General features: G+C 37.4%; 1 protein-coding gene across 17 annotated transcripts in view; it reads right to left on the bottom strand.

The window, feature by feature from the left end:
• PIP5K59B (Phosphatidylinositol 4-phosphate 5-kinase 59B) overlaps positions 1-22,819 on the bottom strand; it is a 59,157-nt gene extending 36,338 nt beyond the window's left edge. For 7 of the 17 annotated variants that reach the window (XR_006881931.2, XR_006881930.2, XR_006881929.2 and 4 more), the window contains exons 1-17: positions 21,950-22,807; positions 21,595-21,629; positions 20,753-20,881; positions 19,516-19,764; positions 19,249-19,401; positions 18,889-19,053; positions 18,548-18,763; positions 17,816-18,039; positions 17,227-17,362; positions 16,943-17,030; positions 8,843-8,905; positions 7,369-7,446; positions 6,532-6,579; positions 5,222-5,587; positions 1,332-1,539; positions 1,001-1,212; positions 778-878 (exon numbers count right to left, since the gene is read on the bottom strand). Coding sequence is in view for 10 of the 17 variants with exons in the window: in XM_046615187.2 (XP_046471143.1) it covers positions 778-878; positions 1,001-1,212; positions 1,332-1,539; positions 5,222-5,587; positions 6,532-6,579; positions 7,369-7,446; positions 8,843-8,905; positions 16,943-17,030; positions 17,227-17,362; positions 17,816-18,039; positions 18,548-18,763; positions 18,889-19,053; positions 19,249-19,401; positions 19,516-19,764; positions 20,753-20,881; positions 21,595-21,629; positions 21,950-22,061 (2,583 nt within the window). In the remaining 7 variants the exon portion in view is untranslated. Of the gene's footprint in view, positions 1-777; positions 879-1,000; positions 1,213-1,331; positions 1,540-5,221; positions 5,588-6,531; positions 6,580-7,368; positions 7,447-8,842; positions 8,906-16,942; positions 17,031-17,226; positions 17,363-17,815; positions 18,040-18,547; positions 18,764-18,888; positions 19,054-19,248; positions 19,402-19,515; positions 19,765-20,752; positions 20,882-21,594; positions 21,630-21,949 lie in introns of all 17 variants that reach the window. The other 10 variants (XR_011176790.1, XM_069134807.1, XM_046615186.2 and 7 more) reach the window with 6 other exon arrangements.
• Between the last annotated feature and the right edge of the window lie 141 nt (positions 22,820-22,960).

Below are 22,960 nucleotides of genomic sequence, written 5' to 3' on the forward strand. Positions count from 1 at the left end.
CGAAAAAATTTTCAACCGGATGTAACCCCTTGAAAAGTGTCAATCACAAGAATATTTAATCATCCTGCATCGCGTTTGGCCATTTACGTTGCTGAACTTTCTCAATATGCTAGTATGGATTTTGAATCTTATTAATATTTAGGAGAAGTTTTGCTACATCTTGGGATAAGATTATCACTTCTTATCTTGACTTTCTATGCTTTGATGAAAATTATCAACTTCGTACAATTGATTAGATTATTTTTACCGATTGGTGAAAAACCGAGCAAGTGTAATCAAAAGGAATACGAGTTGTTACACAAATATTATCACCGGAGTGCAGCCACAAATATCTGTAAAAGTATTCGCTGACTGTTTCGAGTTTTCAAGAACCTGAAATACCATTTTTCTACGACTCTTATCTTCTTCTCATGTAAGCAAAAACGAAAGCTGGATAGGTTCTTTCGAAAGTTTCAAATTTGCTTTACATACCTATATTTTTGAACTTTAGCACATGAATGTATATTAACAGTGAGAAAAAATTATTTTCCAAATTGAGGTGCTGCCCAGCCGTTTCTTTTATCACCTCATTTACCAACGCCAATAAAAATTTATAGCTGAATGAACCATTTATTTTATCGTGTCAAGATTAATTCGGTCAACCTTCTCTGCGCAAGCACACATTTTGCTTAAACCTTGTACTGTACAATGATTGAGCGTCAAATCGCAACCGTACGTTGAGCTTGCGAAACAAGGATATTCGTAAACTAGTAAAAATTGATAAATTTACTGACTTACCATTTCGGATGTCAAACTAGCTAATGCCTCCTCGACTGTAGCGACAATTCGATTATCCTCTTCCCCTCTCATACCACTTCTAATCGGTGTTGTGGGACAGCCTATCAATATGATTAATATGGTGTAAATTAAGCATTACAAAATTTGCTGGCAAATCTTCCTCATGTTGGATTATTCCATTTATTTCGTTCTCACATGAAGAACTACTAATAGACGAGCTAACCCATGTCTCCGCTACTCGAACTCTCTGTAAAGGATGGCGTCCCCTCAGTCCATGTAGGAGTAGAACCTTCGACACTGCCAGTAGGTGGTGTCCACGTCAACGCACCACCGCCACGACTGCTACCCCCGCTTTCTACGCTTAAGGACGACTTTGTTTCACGCCCGACGCTGCCGCAGCCACTACCACTGCTTTCTAAATGCACGTCAGATATACTAGAGGAGAAATAGAGAGACAGTGATTGATTGAAATGAATAGAGATACCTCGTCCACGAAATTAACCAGCATTGTGCATATGACATTGTATAAGCTAGTCAATGTTGAGCAAACTTACCTAACAGCATCGTGATAGGTTTTGGTTAAAGTAACGTGATGCACTATTTTGTTTTGCTTCGTATGCGACGAACTCAAGCTGCTAGTGAGGATCGTCGTTGTTCCGTGATGGGAATGGTGACCCCCCGATGCTAATGTTGCGTCGTTCGATGTAACAGCGTCGTCAAATGGCGGAGGTGGGGTGGAGCATGTAGAGGGAAGGGTACCACCTACAACAAGCGTACTACTATGATACCGTTGTACATCATAAAGGTAAGTGAAATCGGCACATTGCACGCTGTCCAATGTTGTACTACGAAAAGAACAAATAAAGAAATAAGAACTAGCAACAACACCAAACACTGTCCATCGTAGAATACTCCAATGATCTAACAACAATCAAGCAGCAAATCGGGTCCATTACATTGCAGCAGAATGTACGAAACAGAAGAATGCAGACCAAACTGCATTTTTAGTTCTCACAAAGGTATTTCGAGTTCCATTACAGTTGCATTAACCAGAGTGTCAACTAGCTTCAGCTCAGTGGGATCGTTAATGTTATTATACATTATTTTGTATGCGGAGGGGAAAAAAAATTCAAATAGTCATGAGAATCCCGGGACAAACTGGGCGTTGATTTCAGAATTTTTGTAGGACATATTGAGAAACGAAAAGCGCAAAATTATCACGAAAAGTCTTATGAAAGTATGAATCTATTATAAATAAATATTTTACAGTGAGAGTAGCTTGGGCTTGAGAATAGAAGCAACACCATTATTGAATTGTTTTTTCAAAATTGTGTTGTTGGAGTTTTTGCACGATTATTGGCTGGGTTGCAAATTAACTGGTGGTATTGTCAGGGACTAAAATCATTTTACACTTGAAATAATTGCTAGCTGATTCTATCTTGCAGTTTTTTTGGCACGAGTAAATTTCGGAACAGTCGCCACAAACAGGGCTGGTAGCTGCTGATTGTAAGTCGTTTCAAAAAAGTGAGAGAAGTGACTTTCAAGTCTAAGGAAAGTGACGTAAAACTGACTGATAAGAACTAGTAATGAAACTACAAGTGCTACCACAGTGTTATTCATCTCATCAGAAATTGCCCTATTTGCTATTACGTCGCTGTACACGGGTTTTTCTTGTTTTTCACGTCTTCTGCCGCATTAAAAAAATGTAACACTGTACATGATATTTGGTAAATGAATGCCAAGTGAACAACAACTGTGATTTATGAATATGTTGTCCTCTCGTGAGGAACATTTGGATACAGAAACAACGAACAATCTGATCTTAATTGATTTTCCGAAATAAATCTGAAACTGATCTTCTCGGTAAAAATACTATAATACTTAACAAATAAAATGTTGTTCAATGCATACCGCGTGGGAAAAAATCTGTGCAATCAAATTTTCTATACACGAAACTCAATTAAAACCGAAAAAGTGACTCAAGTGACCATCTCTTGTAAAGAGTGACAAAAAGATACTTCATTAAAAAACGTGGCTAACAATGAGAAAGGTGACTTAAGTACCGGCCCTGCACAAGGTATATGTATTACTGTTCCATCATACTGGGTTCTTGGTGAACCAAAAAGGGGAAACAAGAAAAGCGGCGGTTTACATATTTGAAAACGAGGATACAGATTTGAGAAGATTTGAAAATATCAACAGCCAAAATTGTTTCAAAAAGTTACATTTGTAATGGGTGTACAAAATTACAGGGGAGCATCTTATGGGAAGAACGTTGTCTTTCCGGTCCCTTTGATTGACTAAATCAATTGCGAATCACGAATGTATCATAATATTGTTAGCAAACTAAGTTGATCAGTTGTTTGAAATTTCAACCACCACATTCTCGCAGTAGAGAATGCTTGTCCAGCCGTGGATGGACAAATATATGTGTATGTGGTATTAAAAATACAATATTCTTAAGGCCGAAGGTTTCATGCAGATAGTTGATGACGTAAAAAAATAGAACAGAAATATTCAAATTTAAAGTTTAGTCCATGTATTCCATACAATTCAAATTAAAAGTATCGAGAACCATCGGATTTAAACCTCGCATAGTTGTTGAATCATTTCAAAATAGAATGACCTCAACTCTGTGAGGCATGTCCATTCCAAACTTCTAATTTGGAATCCATTGAAGAAAAATAATAATCAAACAGGATGATCACTAAATTGGGAGTATATTTCATATAGTCAATAGTTGATGTGTCGACAAAGGCTGGACAAAAATTAACTTGAGAAATGGTATCGCTTAAATTGTCCATATGCATGGTAAAACTATATCAAGTTGAAAACATGACAGGCGTAATTCATGAATCTTTCATTTTATTGTAATTATTGATGCATTTTAGTATAACATGTGACGAATTAATACCACATGACTAACAAATGATATACCTGCTTATATCTAGAATAACACTCATAGATTAGTTTCATCTCACAATGACTTGTAGATTTCTTTAATGCTCTAAATTTTAAGGATCGGATAAACTAACATTTTTCTATTTACGACTATGCTTTTTGCATCAACACACCGTTAACATGAAAAATATTCATGGAAGAGGAAAGAAACAAAAACAGGTCGCAACTAATTAGTCAGAGTTATAACGCATCGTACTCAAGATACTTTGAACAAACAATAAATAGTACATTAAACCACAAGGGACGAAATTCAAACTTCGTGACTTAATATACTATATGTAGTAATAAAGGCGGATTGCAGGTGCATCGAAATATGACGTTTGGATAATTGCATGCCAGCAACGCTATGCAAGAACAAAACGATGTGTTTTTCACATCGGCAACGCAGCTTTTATAACTGAGTAGATTAGCCAACTGTATGCTATATTCATTATCAGACAGGTGTGAATTTGGTGTTCTGCAAGTTGTTGAACTTCTTCTGTCCTGCGCTACGGAAGGCTAATTGTCAGATATGGTATTGCTATTAGACTTTTGTATTACTTTTAAATATCTGTCATATTCAGGCGTGACTGTACAAATTCGCGTAGACCTAGCTTCCACTTTCATATCGGTTTAGTAGCAGAGTTTATCGCCTTAGGGGCAGTTTTCTTAAATTTGATTAGTTTCAGAGCCATTTGAGTATAGAAACGATTAGTTTCATTCAAGTTCGAGCTAATTACTGGCAATTAAATACGTTCCATGTTGTATTGTTTATACAGAGTATTGACTGATTTTGTTACAATTAGACCCTGTCAAGTAACACAATTTCGCTTATTGCGTAACCTTTCATTGTAAGTCTCAGAATGTTTCTTGTCCTTGCGAGACATTTTATGAGCGGGTTGTAAACTGCTTTTCAACGTAGCATTCGTTTGCGGTACAAATGTAAATTTATGAGCTTCAGAAGATTTATCTAGATCGGACATCGATATCGAAGGTTTCCCAAAATTGGCAGAGATATTGACATTATTTATACAAGATTTGAAAACTGGTGCAATGCTTAACGAGTCGGAAAGCGTAGACTGTTTGATCGGTAATGATGAACAATTTGGAGGGTACCCACAAGTCAGCTCTGAAGTCGATTGGACAGCGTTATGTGATACACCAGATGCAGATAAGACGTGTTTGCGTCTAATAGGTTTGAACGGGCAGGGACTCGTTCTGATGATATAGGATTCATCAACTTTCTCAACGCTAACAAACTCGTCAGTGTCAGAATAATACGCTCCATGAATATATAAAGAATTAACGTCATATTTCGATATATTCACATTTCTGGGTGGCACACTGTGTTTGTAGTGACTAAAATATTGATTCAAACAATAAGCAGTGTCACAGTTGTCAATGGGTAAGTCAGGCGCATTGGACGTGGTGCGTGAATTTTGCCGTAAACAGGATGCATGCAGCTGTGACGGCAGCAAAGTGGCATGCAGTGTGAATGCTTCACCTCGACTGGAGATGGTCGCGTTATTCGCCGACGCTCTCCGATGATCGTCGACTCGACTTCTCCCCGAAACAGATCCCCTAGGAGGTACCGGTGGAGGGATTTTGCCGGAAGGAACGAGATTCGGATTAGGAGGGCTGGCTCCGCGTCTGCCCTTCAAAACAGCTGGGTAACTTGACGTACCAAAGCTTGTTATATCATGGTGGTTGGTTTCATCTGCCGTGCCAAAGAGCAGAGACGGAGGCGTAACGGGTTTGCAAACAGTGGGCAAGTTTATCGGAGTTGATGTCGCGTTTGGAATGGACGTTGTGGATATTGTGGGTGCAGCAGATATGACTATGGATGAGGCAGGCAACTCGGTGGGGCTTGCTAAGCAACCATCAAGAAGCACAGTCATTGGCCGACGCGTGCGGAACAAACAGAGAAATAAGAACAAGCTTTAGAATTGTTGAATTTTTGTGAGAGCGAGTCGGATATGAGATGTAAGTAACAAGCACGAAGTAATTATTTCGTGGTAACAAGTAACAATCGGCAGATAAATATTTTCCACCAACATTGCAACGAACACGACATCTTTCATTCAAACCGACAACTCTATAGAACTGATGGAAGTTCATTTTACCTTATATGTGTACACAACATCCGCCTGACTGTTACTTTAGAGAAACGGGTGATCGGAGAATCGGTTTATGATGATCGTAAAATGTGAAGGGCATTTGTTTTGCACTACTCTTGGTGGCATACAAAATAACTTTTCTATTATGATTTTAAACGGTGACATTAAAATTATTATAGGTATGCTATTCATTAAATTTGAAATTTACGAATATGATGAATTTGAAAATGTTGGGGCGATTCGTACTTGGCATTGCATATCTTCGATATTTTACAAATGCATGATAACTGATACAAGTACATGATGCCAACATAGTTGTATCGTATAGAAATGTCATTGTAAATATATAATGTTTGTAATCAAGCAGAGTAAGGCCCAGAATATGTGAAATCTAGTATTTGAGTCCAATTTATGGAACTAAAATTGGCATCACTATTTCTGATTCACTCTATTCCAATTTTCCGACAAAACGTAACTGCAAAACTGAGTGGTTGCGAGAACGCACAGGTGCATGCTAAATTTGACTTGACACCTACGCTCCTACATAAAATTTGTTCACATCTCAACCGGCACATTGTCCCGCTAATGTTCAAATCACCAAAGGGCGGAAGCCAAGATTAACCATTTTTCGATACGATAATCACTTGCTGTTATTGATAGCAGGAGGGGGGGGGATATTGCCAGAGCAAAGACTCACCAGGCTTGGAGTTCGTTGAAGCATGCACTGCTGAACTTCCAGACGCTGCTACCGTTAAACCACCACATTACTGTTATACTGTCATCAGATGGTTTGATTGCTATCGTATTACGGTATCAACTCATAACATTTCCTTGATCTTACCAGCCCACACCATGTATCAAACTAACCTATCTCATTGCCAGCATTATTTGCAAAAGATGGATAAAGAATATTATAACCCATTATGTTCTGATAGTGTACTATTTTTATTTTAATCGTAATTTTTGTAACAAAATTTGTGACCTCGCTGAAGAAAGAACTGGGTTCACATTCGCAGAATATACATTTCCTGTAATTCAAGATGGCTATGTATTTCTGCATGTACAATCTTGATTCGGCTTAACTAGTATAACAGGATTGGATGCAGAAATTATGAATCTGCAAACAAGTCACGGATGATGCTCGTAAAGCTTTTTGACAAAGGAAATGGATTGAGCTACTACACAACTGTGGGTTTATCATAACATTTCCCTGTGGTGTCAACTTTCGCCAAAATAATGGAAGTTTCATAAATGGCATAATGACAAATGAGTTGAATATTAAATATTCTTAGTAAAGCCCATAATGGGAAAGGCGGAAAACTCAACTTAAGTGTTAATGCTTGATAGAACAAACGTGTAATAGTTTAAGTGTGAGAATCGACCAACTTAATTCCATTAAGAAACGTGATATTTATGTGGAGAATCAAGTGAATCCAGTTCTGGTTGCACAACGAATAGTGAATACTGTTGCATCGTTAAAATGTAGAAACACACAATACGAGTACGATATATTAATTGAATTAGAATTACTCACCTGTGGAATCAAAGTCTCCTTCCAACGGTCTCAGTGGCCTCGTAATACTTTTCCGTTTCGAAGGGGAATGTTTCAGAGCTGTAACAGATGGTCAATGAATTTTACTACGTAATATAAATAAAAATAAATATTCGTATTTAGAATACGACACAAGAATAGTGCTGTTCAGCATGTGACACCCCGGCATCAAGTAGCACTAGCAAAGTCTATGTGAACATTACGAGTTATTACTGAATGAAAAACTATCCTCGTCCACCCGTTTTTTTCTAAAGGACGATTTCTTAGGATGACTTATTACCAACTGCTATTAATTTCAGTTAATTTGCACAGCAGCGATATATTCGATCTTTATTTCCAAACATATTGGCTGCTGGAAAGTAAAATTTCACTCCAATTTACCCAATTTTAAGACTTTGTGATCAAAGTTATGATAATCCATTCACAACACACTTATCGTATCACGTCAATAGCATCGAAGCCAGGCCAAATACAGCTAAGATAAGAAAAAAAAGAATCAACTACCGAACTGCACTAAGATACTGCGAACCATGATCGAGTTGAAATTTTGACATACTTATCGTTTTGTATCTTTATAAAAGAGTAGAATGTAATGGAAATGATGTAACAGATACAGAGGCAAATCCACTTCTCAGCCTCAACTCTACGACACAGGATTGAATGCGCTTCCTCCATTATTGCAAGCGTCAATGAGGTAGACTGAGAAGGAAATGCATGCATAGTTACCCATCGGCTGACTAAAATCGATTGTATTTCATTGTTACTCATAATTTTAATCTATACACGGTCGAGATTTTTGTGTCAAATCACCTTGACTGATACGTTACATTGTCCAGAAGCATCAAATATTACAGCAAATTTCACTCCACCATTGATTAATGTGAAATAATTTCAAATAAGGCTTTGATGAAAATGCATCCAAGTGATCCTAAGTCCATATTATCTCTAGTGTGTCAGGAAGAGAAATACAAAGTGAACAAAATTTTGTAAAAACAGTGTTGATGTCCGACTGAGTGTCGACTTCGTGAGAAAATGTGACAAGTAGTGAGGATCGTGATTGTGATAATTTCAATGCAAAGACGGTTAGCAATTGGATGTAACAGCGAGAAGCCGGGTAAAAGTGAATAAGAAACAAGCATTATATGCGATGCATCATAACAGTCTGAGGAGCAATTACTTGAAATGGTACATGCCAAGTGTTGTGGCTGGTGGTGTATAGGTAGTACAAATGTGTTTACAGACAGACAAATAGGTAAATGAACAGCTATTCGGGTCAATGCATGTATAATATGTAAACAGAGTGGAGAGAACTGGAGAGAAATACAAGAAAAAAAAAGGATACAAGCAAAGAAGGTGAAAATGGGTAAAGAACGAGGCAGACCAATGGCCGACAGACAGACAGACAGACGGACAGACAGACAGACAGACAGACAGACATACAGACAGACAGAGTTACCTATGTAGCTGGTGACCAGGTTACGGAACTTGCGATGGTTTCCCTTAATCTCAGGCAGGTCCACTTTTGATTTCAGTTCGAATGGTAGCAGGTGATGCGTGTCAGAGGGGTGACAAAGGGTGCAGAGACACAAAAACAACAACATTTAGCTAAACCAACACCCAACCAGTAATCATAGTCATAATTATATATGTTTTGTCAAAATTCCTAAATGTAAATGACGGAAGGACTACTTGTACAGTGAAACCTCAGTTATACGTTTCGCAGTTGTACGTTTTTCTCGTTTATGCGTTACATTTTCTTAGTCCTCGCAATTTCTGCCTGTAAACCATGTGGAAATATTTCACTTCTATGTTTCTCTTTTATACGTTTTTCGCACTTATACACTACGCATTGTGTCACCTAGCCGTGTTCTCTATTCCGTTATTACACTTGACTTTTTTAGTCTAATCGTTTGATACAATGTTTGATCTACCGCTAGATGGCATAGCTTGACCCCTATGTGCCTATTGCTATCCCATACACATTCTGGCAAGTTCAGATTAGCATCCAATCTACGGAAAGATGATCTTTACATACTGTCACTGGATTAACCTTATTAACCCATCGAGAACACACCTATTTGTTCTATCATAGAGAACACCCTGGGTCAAAATGACCATGTTCCATTTTTGATGTGTTTCCATTTCGAATATACGAGTAAGATGTACTTGAATAAATTCAGAGTTATACTTTCAGTATTTTAGAATGGCATAATATTAAAACTATAGATGTATTTCACGAATGTGATATAAAAATCTGGAAATAGAGAATTTTTTGAAGTTCTGCTATTTTAGAAGAAAAAGGTATCGGTCAGAATGATCCGGTATGTTCTCAAAGGGTTAACCTAGCACACGCTGCGATGAAATTCCCTAATAATAATATTGATCAGTTTCGCTAGGGAGTGAATGAAACGACAAGATGATGCCTATAAAATCATTGAAAATCACAAACTTTTCATCTTCCAGTCATGGAGGTTTGGAGTATTTAGGTGTTTCGATTTAACATTACTCTCACTTATATACGTCAACATTTCCATATCCGTTGAAAAACGTATAACTAAAGTTTCACTGTCATATTGAATACATATAAAATTAATAGATCTGGCAGTGGTTCATTGTTTGTTTACATAATTTTTAAGGATTACACATTTGCGGATTGTGTTGTGCTGTTTTATACTTGTTTGTTTTTGTTTCGTTACATTGCTTCTACACAATTGCACTTCAACATTATGCATTACTGCAGTTGGAATTGTGCATTGCAGCAGTAATACTCTAGGTTCGGTAGCATATTTACACTTGAGCACTGGTAAAATACTATCCTAGTCACCGCTCGGAGGCCTCTGGACGTTTTTAAGTTTTTCTAACTGCAGAGAGAATCAATGACAGACCTCTCAAGACCAGTTTCATTTTGACTTGCAGAATTATTTTTGATATGCTGACAAATGAGTAAGAGATTTCACGAGTGTCAATAATTTTTCAAGATTTAAGTTGGCTGCCCATGGTTTTTGGTAAGGGACGGTGTTACAAATGCAACAACCATGCGGTTTTCCAAAAATTTTTTGGTATCGTTAAAATTATAAAGCAAACACGCGTCGTTCACCATCTCTGCTGAAGAAAATCAATTTTCAGATTGACAGAGTTGTGACAAGTTGACTGAAATCCAATTTCATCACCCAAAAATTCAATTTTTCGATGTCAAATTCGAATCAACTAAAGACATATCGACCTACATTTGTTTACAGGATTCAATCCAAGAAGTAAATTACTCTACATCAGATTTTTGACGAAGTATATATTGTAACATTTTTTAATTTTGCCAATAAAAATTGGAGCCTGAACCTCGTCAAAAGCGATAAGAGAAAAAGTGTACAGTGCCTGTAGATAAACATTGATCCCTAATTATTCCCAGCTGATAAGATCTGTCAATTACCACCAGTTTAATCGAGGTCCCGATTAGCTGCCATCATGATTGACTACTAGTGGCACAAATTTTTCGTATGTATATTCTATAACGCTACAGCATAAAGAATCGACATTATCCATGAAATATGACAATTACAGAATGACAGTGTTACATGCCAAACAAGGTATTCCTCAATTGTGTAGTTTTGCGCTGGTAATATTCACTTTAAAGGCAATACATTGCTGTGAATCTCGATTTCAAGAGCAACCTATTTTTAGTGGTAAGTTTAGAATTCATCCTTCACGCATGATGCAGCGTATGTATAATCATCATCAATAATAAATACGATTCTTGGTACATGTAACTATCGAAAGTTCTAGGTTTACTAAAATCGCTACAAGTAAGTCGGAGAAATGTATACTTGTGCTAGCAGACCTCCGGAAATGGGCCCATCTTACTACCCGGTGTGATCCTGCGTCTTCTTGCATTAAATCGGAAAGCTAAAATGGGGTGCAAAACAACTAAAGGGAAAAAGTATGACTAGATTTCAATTTTTAATTGTAAGCAACTTTACCGGAATTTTTTGGTGCGAAAATAAAAACACGAGTGAAATAATACAGAAGGTTGGGTCGGACTTGGAAGGTTATAGTGAAATCTGCGTGGGGCACAGCCCGCAACCTCTACAAAAAATAGTTTGTTAAAAAAAATCTTATGGGGCTATTACGCCCATGAAAAAGCACGCAATCAATTGGTAAAAAAAAAAAAAAAAATAATTTTAAAAATTTCATTCAGCTCCTTCAAGCTCTGAAATTTAAGATAAATAGCAATTGCAAAAATTTGTCAATGGGCTTTTTTATAAAAATATTCACAGATAAGCGGTTAAATATTTGTAATTCTTCTCGTGAGTCGCTGAATGTATAGAACAGAGATAGAGCAAAAGAAGAGCCTTCTAACTTTCGCTACAGTAACAGAAAGAAATAACTTTTCTTATCCTGAAGCAGTGATTTTGATACCCCAGAGTATATAATTCAACCTATATGCAATCGTTCCTTCAAGTATCCGTTAATCGTCACAACTTGGCTTGTACCAAACTTGCAGAGACCCACTCCAAGCGGCGCGCACACGTAAATTCACTAGCACACTACCATTTTATAATGATTACTGACTGAGCTAAGTAAAACGCTGATGCATAGGAAAAAAACATTTCATACTGAAGGGCGGAATATTTGCTGTGTATCGGTCTCAAATCTGGCAACAATTACAAAACTGAGTCGCTTGCGCTACATCCCGATTTTCACCTAGTCAAAATGCATAACTCTGCACATCAGCTTAGCCGACAGGGATTTTTGTATCGAGTTACAAAATTCAATCATAAAATACTAGTAACCGACATATTTTGCGTGATAAACAACTGAATCAATGATGATTCACAATAAATCAATCTGATGAGATAAGGATAAAAGACAAACGAAAATATTTGGCGTTTCGCAAGAATAAAACGAAAACAAAAAAAAAAATAAGAGATAGAAATCAAAACTCAAGAATGTTAGTTGACTTATCTCACCGTTCGAAGCATTCCACTGACAATAAGCGAAATCATATTGTTGATGTTCTCGTAAAACAACGCTGTAATAAATCAACTAAAATCGTCGATGAAATCAATAAAACACACAGCCAGACAAATGTAAGACTACAGTAGTGTAATAATAATATGGGACAGACAGTGGAAAGGATTGTAAATGAAATGGGTTTGCTAACAATGAATATATTTATTTTGATATGTTTACGTACACGGTGTCCACATAATGATAACAGCTGATTATGGTCATGCACTTGATAAAAAATAAAAAAAAAAAAAACCTTATCGCCTTTTAACGGTGTGATACATAAATTATTTTGAACTCGGTATGCTGATTACACATACATATAATAATATGGGCAATGTATATATCCCATTTGCCAGAGTCCAATTAAACCTTGTTCGAATGTTTTCCTTTCTACTAGAGACTCCGACTTGATCCCGATTCCTCAATATATTACCCTTCGTATTGGGTTAAAACTAGGGCCACGGATCTTGATGCGCACTACGTTTAATATGAATAACTTGAATTTCACATCTTTTTAGATCAAAAGTACTACCTACATAATGGCCCGTTCATAAATTACGTTACAGTAGAATCGTGGATCGATCCACGATTCATCAATGTAAGGTCCGAAGACCCCTACTCCTTCCCTCATTCATGACTTTTTTAATCAATCTTCCCCCTCTTTTCTCACATACATTTCTTCATTATGGTTTCAACAAGAATCATAATCAAATTTATCATAACAAATATTCGTCTAAACGCAATCCAATGCAGTCAAATGCAGATAAACATTTTCTACGCCGAAGCTAAATCAGACAGTTCGAGGTTAATCAGGGCTGAAAGTCGATTTTAAAATTTTCTATTCATACAAGCGTAAGATAAATGAAAAATGGAAACCATTCTATACCTGTAGAGCTGCTCTATACAGAATTTCGGTAAGAAGAACAAGATGTTGATTATCATTGTTTAAATTTCGTAAATCAAAGTAGAATATTGCAATGATCACAAGGCAGACATGTTTTAAAAATGGTTCACCGTAAAGTCAAATAAAATGATATCAGCTAATGATTAATGAATAGATAATCAGCTATTACCGTGGACACCGGATCAACGATTCAAGTTTGCTGGTGATAATAGCGAAGATTACTCATTAGTTCACTGCAAATAGTCGATCAGCCACAAACTGAATGCGAAAAAACAAATTAATCCACAAATGCACAAGAAACAATTGAGGGAGGTGGAATGTGAGACCAAAAATAAATAAATATCGAACAACCAATTGAAGATTCACAGAGGAATAATAACAATGGATTTAAATAAGTAAATAAAGCGCCAATGCATACCCCAAAAGTAATCAAATGAACGCAAAACGTGATAGTAAGAATGACACTCTAATAAATTGGAATATTTCTTCTAGGCATTTGAAATCTGAAAAAATTTATATAATGCGAAAGGTTACTTCGAAACAAATGTTAACACTTTCCCTGCAGTGTAGTTGTATTAAACCGCCCAAAATATTATGTCACGCCTGGCGGTTGTAGAAAACATCGAATTCAGCGGTCCAGGCACCCAATTCTCAAGCGCATACGTGACAACATTGTTTCATATAAGAATCAGCCTAATGTTGGAAAGGGTAAACCAAACCCGACATTGATATCATAGGGAAAAGGACTTCTCCACTACGTCTATTCCAATGTGCTACCGACGCTGCTACCACCGCAGATCCTGTGTCACCAGCGCCACCAAACGACAATAATTTTTTGACTACGTTAAATTTATAGCATCAGAGTTACCGTTCCTTGGTCAGGTTTTCGAGCACAAAATGATAATGATGGATATTGAAATACCGCGAATTTTTAACATTTTCACTTATTTATTCAAGTCAACCACGTGTGATGCGCGGCTTTATAGAAGTATGCGATCTGCACACTATTATTTCGAGTAAACTTTAAATCTATTTTGACAATACATTTCTATATTGGGAGGATTCTGTAAGGGTTTACAACTCGGACGAGGCTTTGGCAGATGAGCAGCCAAGGTTACATCTTACACGCATTAAGTACCCCAGATGTAAGTTTAGTTGCCTATCTGCTGGCAAAGGATTGTTCACATCATTAAGCCTTAAGAAATCCTCCCGATATATTTCTTAATTCCAAACTACTTTGGATCAAGAAGCTTTTTGCAGGTTTTACATCAATTCGACACTGTGTTTAGTTGGTTTCGATTGAGGATTACTGGTATCAACAAGTAGATGTGAGCACTTTCAACAATTTAACAAGGAATTGAGATTCGCGCTTATGAAATAAACCATACGGAATCAAATTTAAGTAGACATTTACAATGATAAGATAAATTTTGTATACATAGCATTCTTGCAAAGTTGAAAATACCTCCAATGATCACATTGTGTCCATCTTGTAATCTAATAATAATGACCAATTGAAGAATACCTAGTATTATGTAGTGAAATCCTTTATGTTTGTTGCGTATACATCAAATTTTTGTTTCATGGTATATATTTCATAATTTTTTATTCTATAGGCCGACTGTGTACCGACACGAACATACAACATTTAGCCAATCCTGTGTACGTTTAGGCTTATTGGCATCTATAGCACAGATAGAAACGGACTTTTTTTTCAATTGTATACCGGTGTGAAAAGACAAAAATGTGATGGCTATACTTGTGCAGATAACCAGGTTCCCTATATAAACCAAATCCTAAACATGGTTTTGAATATCATTTAAAAGTAGAAATGATGTAAAAGAATGAGATTTCATAACGACTGCCTCAACTCAACATTCAATGTAGATACCAACATTTGTTTGTCAACATAGATTTCTGCATAATGTGTGGAGCGGCACAAAAAGAATAAAAATTATTTGAAAAATAATGATTACCGATGTAAACTGTATGCCGTAGGTGAAAATGTACTTAGTATAGTGGCATTAGAGAACCCAGAGTATATTTTTCAGTTTCTTGTGTTACACAAATATTGTGATATGGTCACTCACAATAAAACTCGGTTAGTGTCAACTTCTAACATCCCCTATCATACGGCCCTCTCTTTGACAACTTCTGTCAACTGCAGGGGGCTGCAGTAGTCCGCCACCCAGCACACCCAGACCAAACCCGAGATTACTGTGGATTATCAAATATCGAGAGTTTTCTGCGTTCAAACATCCTTCGAATAAACCAAATCGAATAGAATACAGCAAAGCGAGATCAACATGAATTGAAACAAACGAAAACAAATTCAAAAGTATTGGCACATAAATCTTTTCTATTCGCTTTAATTCGAGTTAATTCCGTTTTTGGTTGTTGTCAATTCTATTCAATTCACTTTGGTTTACTGGGCTGTGACTGCCCCACCACAGGTGCATACTGCAGCGTTTCCCCATTAAATCAAGCGTCACACACGCCATGTACACTTGTGGTGGTCTTGTTATAGAAGATAGAGAGTCCGAAATCGCTGAAGACGCTCAATATTTATGTATGTACATCAAAGAAGCCACACCACCAGTGTTGCTTCGGCCTCTTTAATATCCCCCTGTAGTCGACACTAACAAGGTTCTACTGTACTTGAAAAGTAAGTACTTCGTTCCTTTCATCAAATCATTCAACATCTTTTGCTATCCCAAGAGGCTTGAAGGCAAATACATAAATGTGAATTGTCGCTTATTTCTTGAGTTTGTATACTTCTTTCAATAAAAATCCAACGAAAATAGCGAATTATTGTTTAATCACATTATCATCACTGTGTGAAAAAGATATTTTTAACTATAGAAAACTTGGAAAACGTAAAAGTAGCACTCGCACATTTTTAATTACTTTATAACAGGCAGTCGCGAGTCAGTCTATGTACGTGAGAACGTTGCATTTAAATTACATTGCATTGAAGCCTGTTGGTGTAGAAGAAAATATTGAGCAATCCGAATTACCATAAAAACTCGATACCTTGCTGCTTTCTTTCTTGCCATCGAGGCACCTTCCCTATCATACGTATATCTACAATTACAATTATCAGCAGCATGAAGTCGAAATGACATACATTTAGAACATAGACCATGCACAGTATTGAACTCGGCCGAAGTAAATAGACGCGGCACCTCCAAAGTGAACGAATCAGAAAATTCGTTACCTTCAAACATACGAGCAAGTCTGATTGTCAGAGATATTCGTGTCACATTACCATTCCAAATACTGAAATTTTCCACCCTTAGCACCATACAGGCGGCAAAAAAATCTGCCAAGGTAAGAGCTGCTACGGCATAAGCGAAAAGAGCCTTTCCAAGTAAAAAGTGAACATTTCCGTGCTAATAAAAACCAACAGCGCTACTTTGAGCTTTTTTTTTTTTTTACCCACCCTAGTATGTACATATTTCTATTACATCCTTTAAAAATCAATGCTTAACGTAGCTTAAAATTACTCCGACATTTCTTTAATGCCTCAATCATAATTAATAAGCAACGTAAAGTGATGGGACCATTAAAGTCAATGACGGGTTTTGTTTAGGGCAAGTATGGAGGTAAGGTGGTTGAGGAGAGGTTGATTGGGGTGGTACTTACGTGACGGAATCTTCTTGAAAACAGTTTTTGCCATGAAATCTTGAAAGCGCTGAGCGTAGAAACCAGGTCTATGCACGGAAACTGTATCCTAGAATATGTGCGACGATCTTTAGAAAATTTTAATCTCAAAAATGTCAATTTTCGCAAGATTATATCATAATCAAATAATTTGCTTTTACTGCTGTTCGTAATCTATCGTTTTTCCATATGTCTGTACTCCATGTGTTACACAAACTCATCTCAATTTTAGGCCAAAACAGGTTGTATGACAAAACATTTCTTACCCCGTCATGAATCATGGACTTCCATGTGTGCTCAAGCTTTTTCTTCAGTCTGTAACTCTGAAGTATGTCAATGATGCCGAGAAAAAGTAGGAGACGTTCGCCTCTTGCATTTCTAGCTGGTATACCACCCGGACTGCTACCAAAACAGCGTTAGATGTCGATTACAATGGTGTCATAACCAATTAAAACATCCTCAAATATATTTCAAAAGCAATTTGAGAAGATAAAATTGCGCCCCGCAGTAGTCCTCTCATTGGGATCTGACAATCCTTCAGTAATCCGTATCCCCGCTATTTATTATTAAAGCTGCATCTGTATTGACGGAGGCCAGCTGTCCCAAATAATTCGCGTTGGAACAGGAGATTGTTGCAACATATAGAGGGAGAATTTTAGAACATGCTGACAGACTACTGCGAGGCTTGCTGAAGGGAAATCCATCAACTATTTCAGTTCATGATCACGATAACAATTAGCTTGGACAAATAAATTGAGCCTTCAATTACAGCCAAGAAGTAATATTTATTTCCTGGTGGCAGCAAAAAAATTGTTGAATCGAGTTGAAAAAAATATTTCTATTTCAACTACTCACGGTACATCATCTTCTTCATCGATAGGTTCGCTCTCGGCCTGAATACTTTCCATCGCAGTACTGTGCGCTACTAATCTTTGCCTGTTAATACTTCGAGATCGATTCAACGCAGCCGCGCCAATCCTGTCTTCTCTTTCCCTCTCCTTTTCCGCTTGAATAAGGGCACCGGCCTCAGAACTTGCTCCGCCGGTTTCTTCATCCGCACTTGCCGATAACCTCTGTTCCTATAAAGCAACAAATGCTCCAATTATTCAAGATTGATGAAGAGATGGCTGGGTTAGGTTACAAATTTTTTACTGTGCCGATGCATTATCCAGGGATGTTTATGAAGCTAGAAATTCGTAATGAAAATTTTATGTCTGTGAGTAAGCATAGAATAGATGTGAAATATAAGGATCATTATAAAAATATTTTACAGTTTATAGAGATTGTATACTGCACATATATAAGTATATCACAATTTGAATAGTGAGAATATAATGCACTATTGTTCTTTCAATACAGTTGGGGACAAGTAACCATTTTAAATTACCGTGTTCAAATTGCTCAAATTGGTACAGATAACAATTAAGCCTTTGCGATATCAGAGTATTCCATTAGGTCGAACAGGCATACCCGATATGATTATAATAAAAAAAATTATACAAAATAAAGTATGAGTGATTTTTCTTCTCGATACAACTGTGTTATTCTGTATCTCTGAATCAGGATAACAACGCTATTCAAACTTACTGCTTTTTCCCTAGCCGCTTGATCCAAGTTATGAATTCCAACTAGGAGAGAATAGTCCATAATTTTAAAGCTCTCCAATACTCTACAGTCTCGCTGTATCGTTTTAACAAGTGCCCCATAAGTATCAGCTTCCAAGAAAATACCTTCGGCGTGATGCTCCATAAAATCCAAATCTTTATACGTAGGAGATGACTTGGATCTTTCGGATTTGGAAGCCTGATGAAGATGAAACCGTACATCATAAAGTATGGCTGGGGTGCAGATGACGCCAATTGAAGCGTATGATTTCTAATCATTGCGGCGGTAAATGAAATTAGGTTTACTTAAAATGAGATACTTACTTTTCTTTTATAAGTGGAACCTTTCAAATCGTATTTCTGATGTAGCTTGACGGCCGACGGAAGCAGATTATTCATTGCGATTAATCTGACATTTTTACTATTGCACTGGTAACAATACAGCCCAAAAAATTTTGGAAGTAACGTTCGAGGATTCTGGTTCAAATTCTACAAGAAAAGTAGGATAAGACGTCGAGTTGAAGTAATTTTTCATTTTATATATTAATTATGATTACACAAGATGTTATGTTGCAGAAAACCATGAGCTAGAGGTGCAATTTTTCAAAGAAAACATGGTCCTATTGAAGTATAAAGCAGAGCAACCAAAATAAACAGAAGCCGATCAATCTATTCCTTGCTTACCATGTAATATCCAGGTAGCAGCTTCTGCAAAAATTCCCCTTCTTTGTGTTGAACAGTTTTGATGATAAACTCATCATCTTCTGTCAGATAAAATATGCTACCACTTGCGCCAGGATTAGACAACTCCCTGAGTGGGGAGCTGCACATTGACATCTGTAGTAAGAAGTACACGTGTATTAATATTCTTATTGAAACAGTAGCAAAGGCGACAATACAATTTGTGCTTGTAACAAAGAAATGGATAGTGTTTGGGGAAAGCTGATGTACCAAAAAGTCGTCAGGTTGAATGCCAAATAGGTCTCTGAAGTACCGAAAGGCAATAGGAGCATAGTTTTTGAACTTGAATTCGGAGAAATGATGAGCAGGTGTGTGATTGGACCCTTCACTGGGAAAGTTGGTCGTTTCCACTGTCATAAAATCCTGCATAAGAAGATCTCGCTCTGGTTTACTAGCAAGACCCCCAACAGCGTGCTGGATCCCTAGTTGAATGGATCCCATGATTTGTGTCGTTTGAATCTGATTAAAGAATAAATATGGAATTTAAATTTCATCCAAACATTGCATACAATATTCGAACAAAAAAGTGTGACTGTAAGAGTCAAATACACGAATGGGACGTTATAGTATTGCATAAGATTTTTTCAAGACATAATGTAGAATATAATATGATGCATAGCATTCACACACACATACTGGACATGATAAGATATCCAGAGCAACTATTATCAAAAGCATCTTTTGTTAGACCTTCTAGTAATCTATTTTCTTCCGTCAAATAAGTATTATAATGAATGAATATAATAAACAAATAGAATGGCTCGATTTGGGTAAAGTTCAGATAATGAATGACATCCTACACATTTGTCTTGATATTTGTTTTCGACTTCCAAAGCAGGAGATGCAATGCAATGCATAATTCAAACATTCTTTACAGAATTAAGCTTATGCAGAGTATCAAAGAGATTTCTGATAAACTAATAGTTCTGAATCAGTTTCATTCATAGTAAAATGGGATCTCGTTATAAGACAACCAGCTTCAACATAATTCTTTGCTACACGAATCGGGAATATTTTCTTTCTATGGGAGAAACCTGTGCTTGCGCCAAGCGCATAGTAAGTGATATCGTCTTTTCGCACGGCATGATTGACTACTTTCTCTCACTAGCAAGTAAGTTGCGGCAATCAGGTCACCCTCGCTTCAACATATACTTAGGAAATTGCCGTATTACATCAAAGCCCCACTATAGCTCCATTATATTAAATGCCACTAAATATAGCTTCAGCAAGAATTGCACATAACAATCATATTCATCAACCAAGAAGAAGAAAAATAATCCAAGATTGGCAAATCCCTAAATATTTGATGAAGATGAATAAATGCTTTAATTCTCTATTTCATGTCAGCGCATCCAGTTCAATTAAAATTCTGCAGTTTCACTTCACAATTTGTTGTTCGAGAAGTGCACTATTTTAGTTATTCTTAAGTTGTGTAACTTTGTCTTACCTTTTTATATGTGATTTCACCTCCCACTCCGACTCTCCGATGGCCAATTTTTCTTTCCCTTTCCGATTTGTTTCGGGATATACCCGACGAAGTTTTGGGACCACCAGAGCCATGATGCGTTGTGGGTACCTGACAGGCATGCGACAGAATATAATATGTTTATGCCGGTTAACGGATAGGTATAGAACGGAAAATAAAACAAATATAACCTCAAATATATATGAAATAAATATTGTAATAGCTGTGCCTGTTGCGGCAAATGTGAATATATTTTGGCCAAAACCGAGAAATTGTATTGAATGGGGGGACTACAAATGGTTATAAATGACAGCACTCTGATTATCACAACGATTGTTCGTAGCTAAAAAATGAATTTGCTTTTTTAGGTGGAAAAATGCCCAGCATTTATCATAGTGGGTTAAGAAGAATAGGTTCAATAGACAGACAGAGATACAGTTGATAATTCTCACGTGTGGAAAAATTTGTGTGCGAAAAAGATTATCAAGATGAAGAACTTGACCTTAAGCACCAATTATATTCATTTTCAGAGGATCATGGCGTTGGGAATTTTGGTGTCATTTTGAAAATTAAGTTTGAAATCTGAGTAAATTGCAGCATGAGAGGTGGACTGAGTTAGTATGGTTCGCAATAGTGCAAAAGGTTACATCCAATGCATTACTAATTGCAATCGTACACTGATCCAATTGGATAAAATGAAAATAAGAAATCGTCGAATGGCAGCTGGTGCATCATTTGATACATAAGGGAGCAGCACAAAATTCCGAAAATCAAACTTTGAACTTGTTTGTGGTTTTCCTGTTTCACCGAAGTAGAATACTTACTTCCAAGGCTGTAACTTTCTCCCCGGTGGACTTATCTGCAAATAAAAGAAAAAGTGAAATGAAGCATGAGTGACTAATGCCGAGTGACTAAACAGTTGCCAGAATTAATTTAATTAACAAGGTGAAATATTCCAATTTTCCAAATGAGAATTTCCGCTTGTTAATTGGTAACTAAATACGGAATTAGATACGGTCGAGTACCACCGACCGTTTGACAGCCTGGCAATCGTAGATAACACATGCTAATTGGTTAAAAATGAAGATGACACATATTATTAGTTAAGTGACGTACGGTGTGGGACATAGGTTATGTTCACCGATCAATCTCCATAAATTTTTTACGAATCAATCGTACCTTCATCTTCCATGGCGAAGCCGCGTCCTACCCGGTCCACCATCTCCAAATCCGGGGATGTGAAACTCGATTCAACAACCTCAATCACATCCACATTATCCCCAGAAGCCATTTTGTGTCAAATCGGCTTCGCACAGCCCACTGGGCACCAGCCGCTTCCTGGCCGCTCTATTCGTTCAACGCCCAAGTTTCGCCCTGTAGATCCGCATCTCGTCGTCCCGTTAACTTGCCTTTCGTTTTGCTTGCGCTTCTTCCCTTAATCAAAGCCGGAAGCACTTCGACGCTCTTATCGCACGGCGATCGAACAACCCATCATCGCAGTTTCGACTGATCTCTTGAATAAGATCAACACTTGGCGCTTATTTCACTTCGTAGACGACAAAAGTTGGCATCGGCCTTGGCGTCGTTCCGTTTCCAATTCTTTGCTTTCCGATTATTGACCCGTCGCCATTTCAAGCGTAATTTTAATCAGCTGGGAAGGTCGGCCGCAACCGCGATTACCTTACGTCACGGCACTTCGACTCTTCCCTATTTCTTGTCAGGTGTAATTGCGCCTCCGGCTTGACTTTGCCTTGCAAATATGCGCAGATAAAATCCAAAGGCCGCAAGCATGTCGTCCGATATCACTATATACAAGTCACTCCTCCGCCCGGCAGCTCCGCCTATATTCCAGAGACCAGCTGTGATTCATAACATTATCGAGTAACCATATCTTGTCATCGGCAGTCAGCCCTGGGTAATATTTCCTGCAGCTTCGGGGGGGAGGGGGGCGTGGGCTGACGCGTTGCTCGGTAAATTGTATAATTTACAGTGTTTTTCGGTAAAAGAAGGTGTTGCTGCGGTGTACGGTCGATGATAGTATTACCTAACCTAACCTGATATTCACTGTTCCTTTCCAACCGGTGGAATGGAAAGGGGAAGGATATTTTTGTCGGTATGTCAGTCAGCCGTACCGGCAGTACAGATCGCGTACTGATTTGCTATAATCGTTGATATCAGCAAACCGTGGTG

The sequence above is a fragment of the Neodiprion pinetum genome, chromosome 3 (assembly GCF_021155775.2).
Source record: "Neodiprion pinetum isolate iyNeoPine1 chromosome 3, iyNeoPine1.2, whole genome shotgun sequence".
Taxonomy (NCBI): domain Eukaryota; kingdom Metazoa; phylum Arthropoda; class Insecta; order Hymenoptera; family Diprionidae; genus Neodiprion; species Neodiprion pinetum.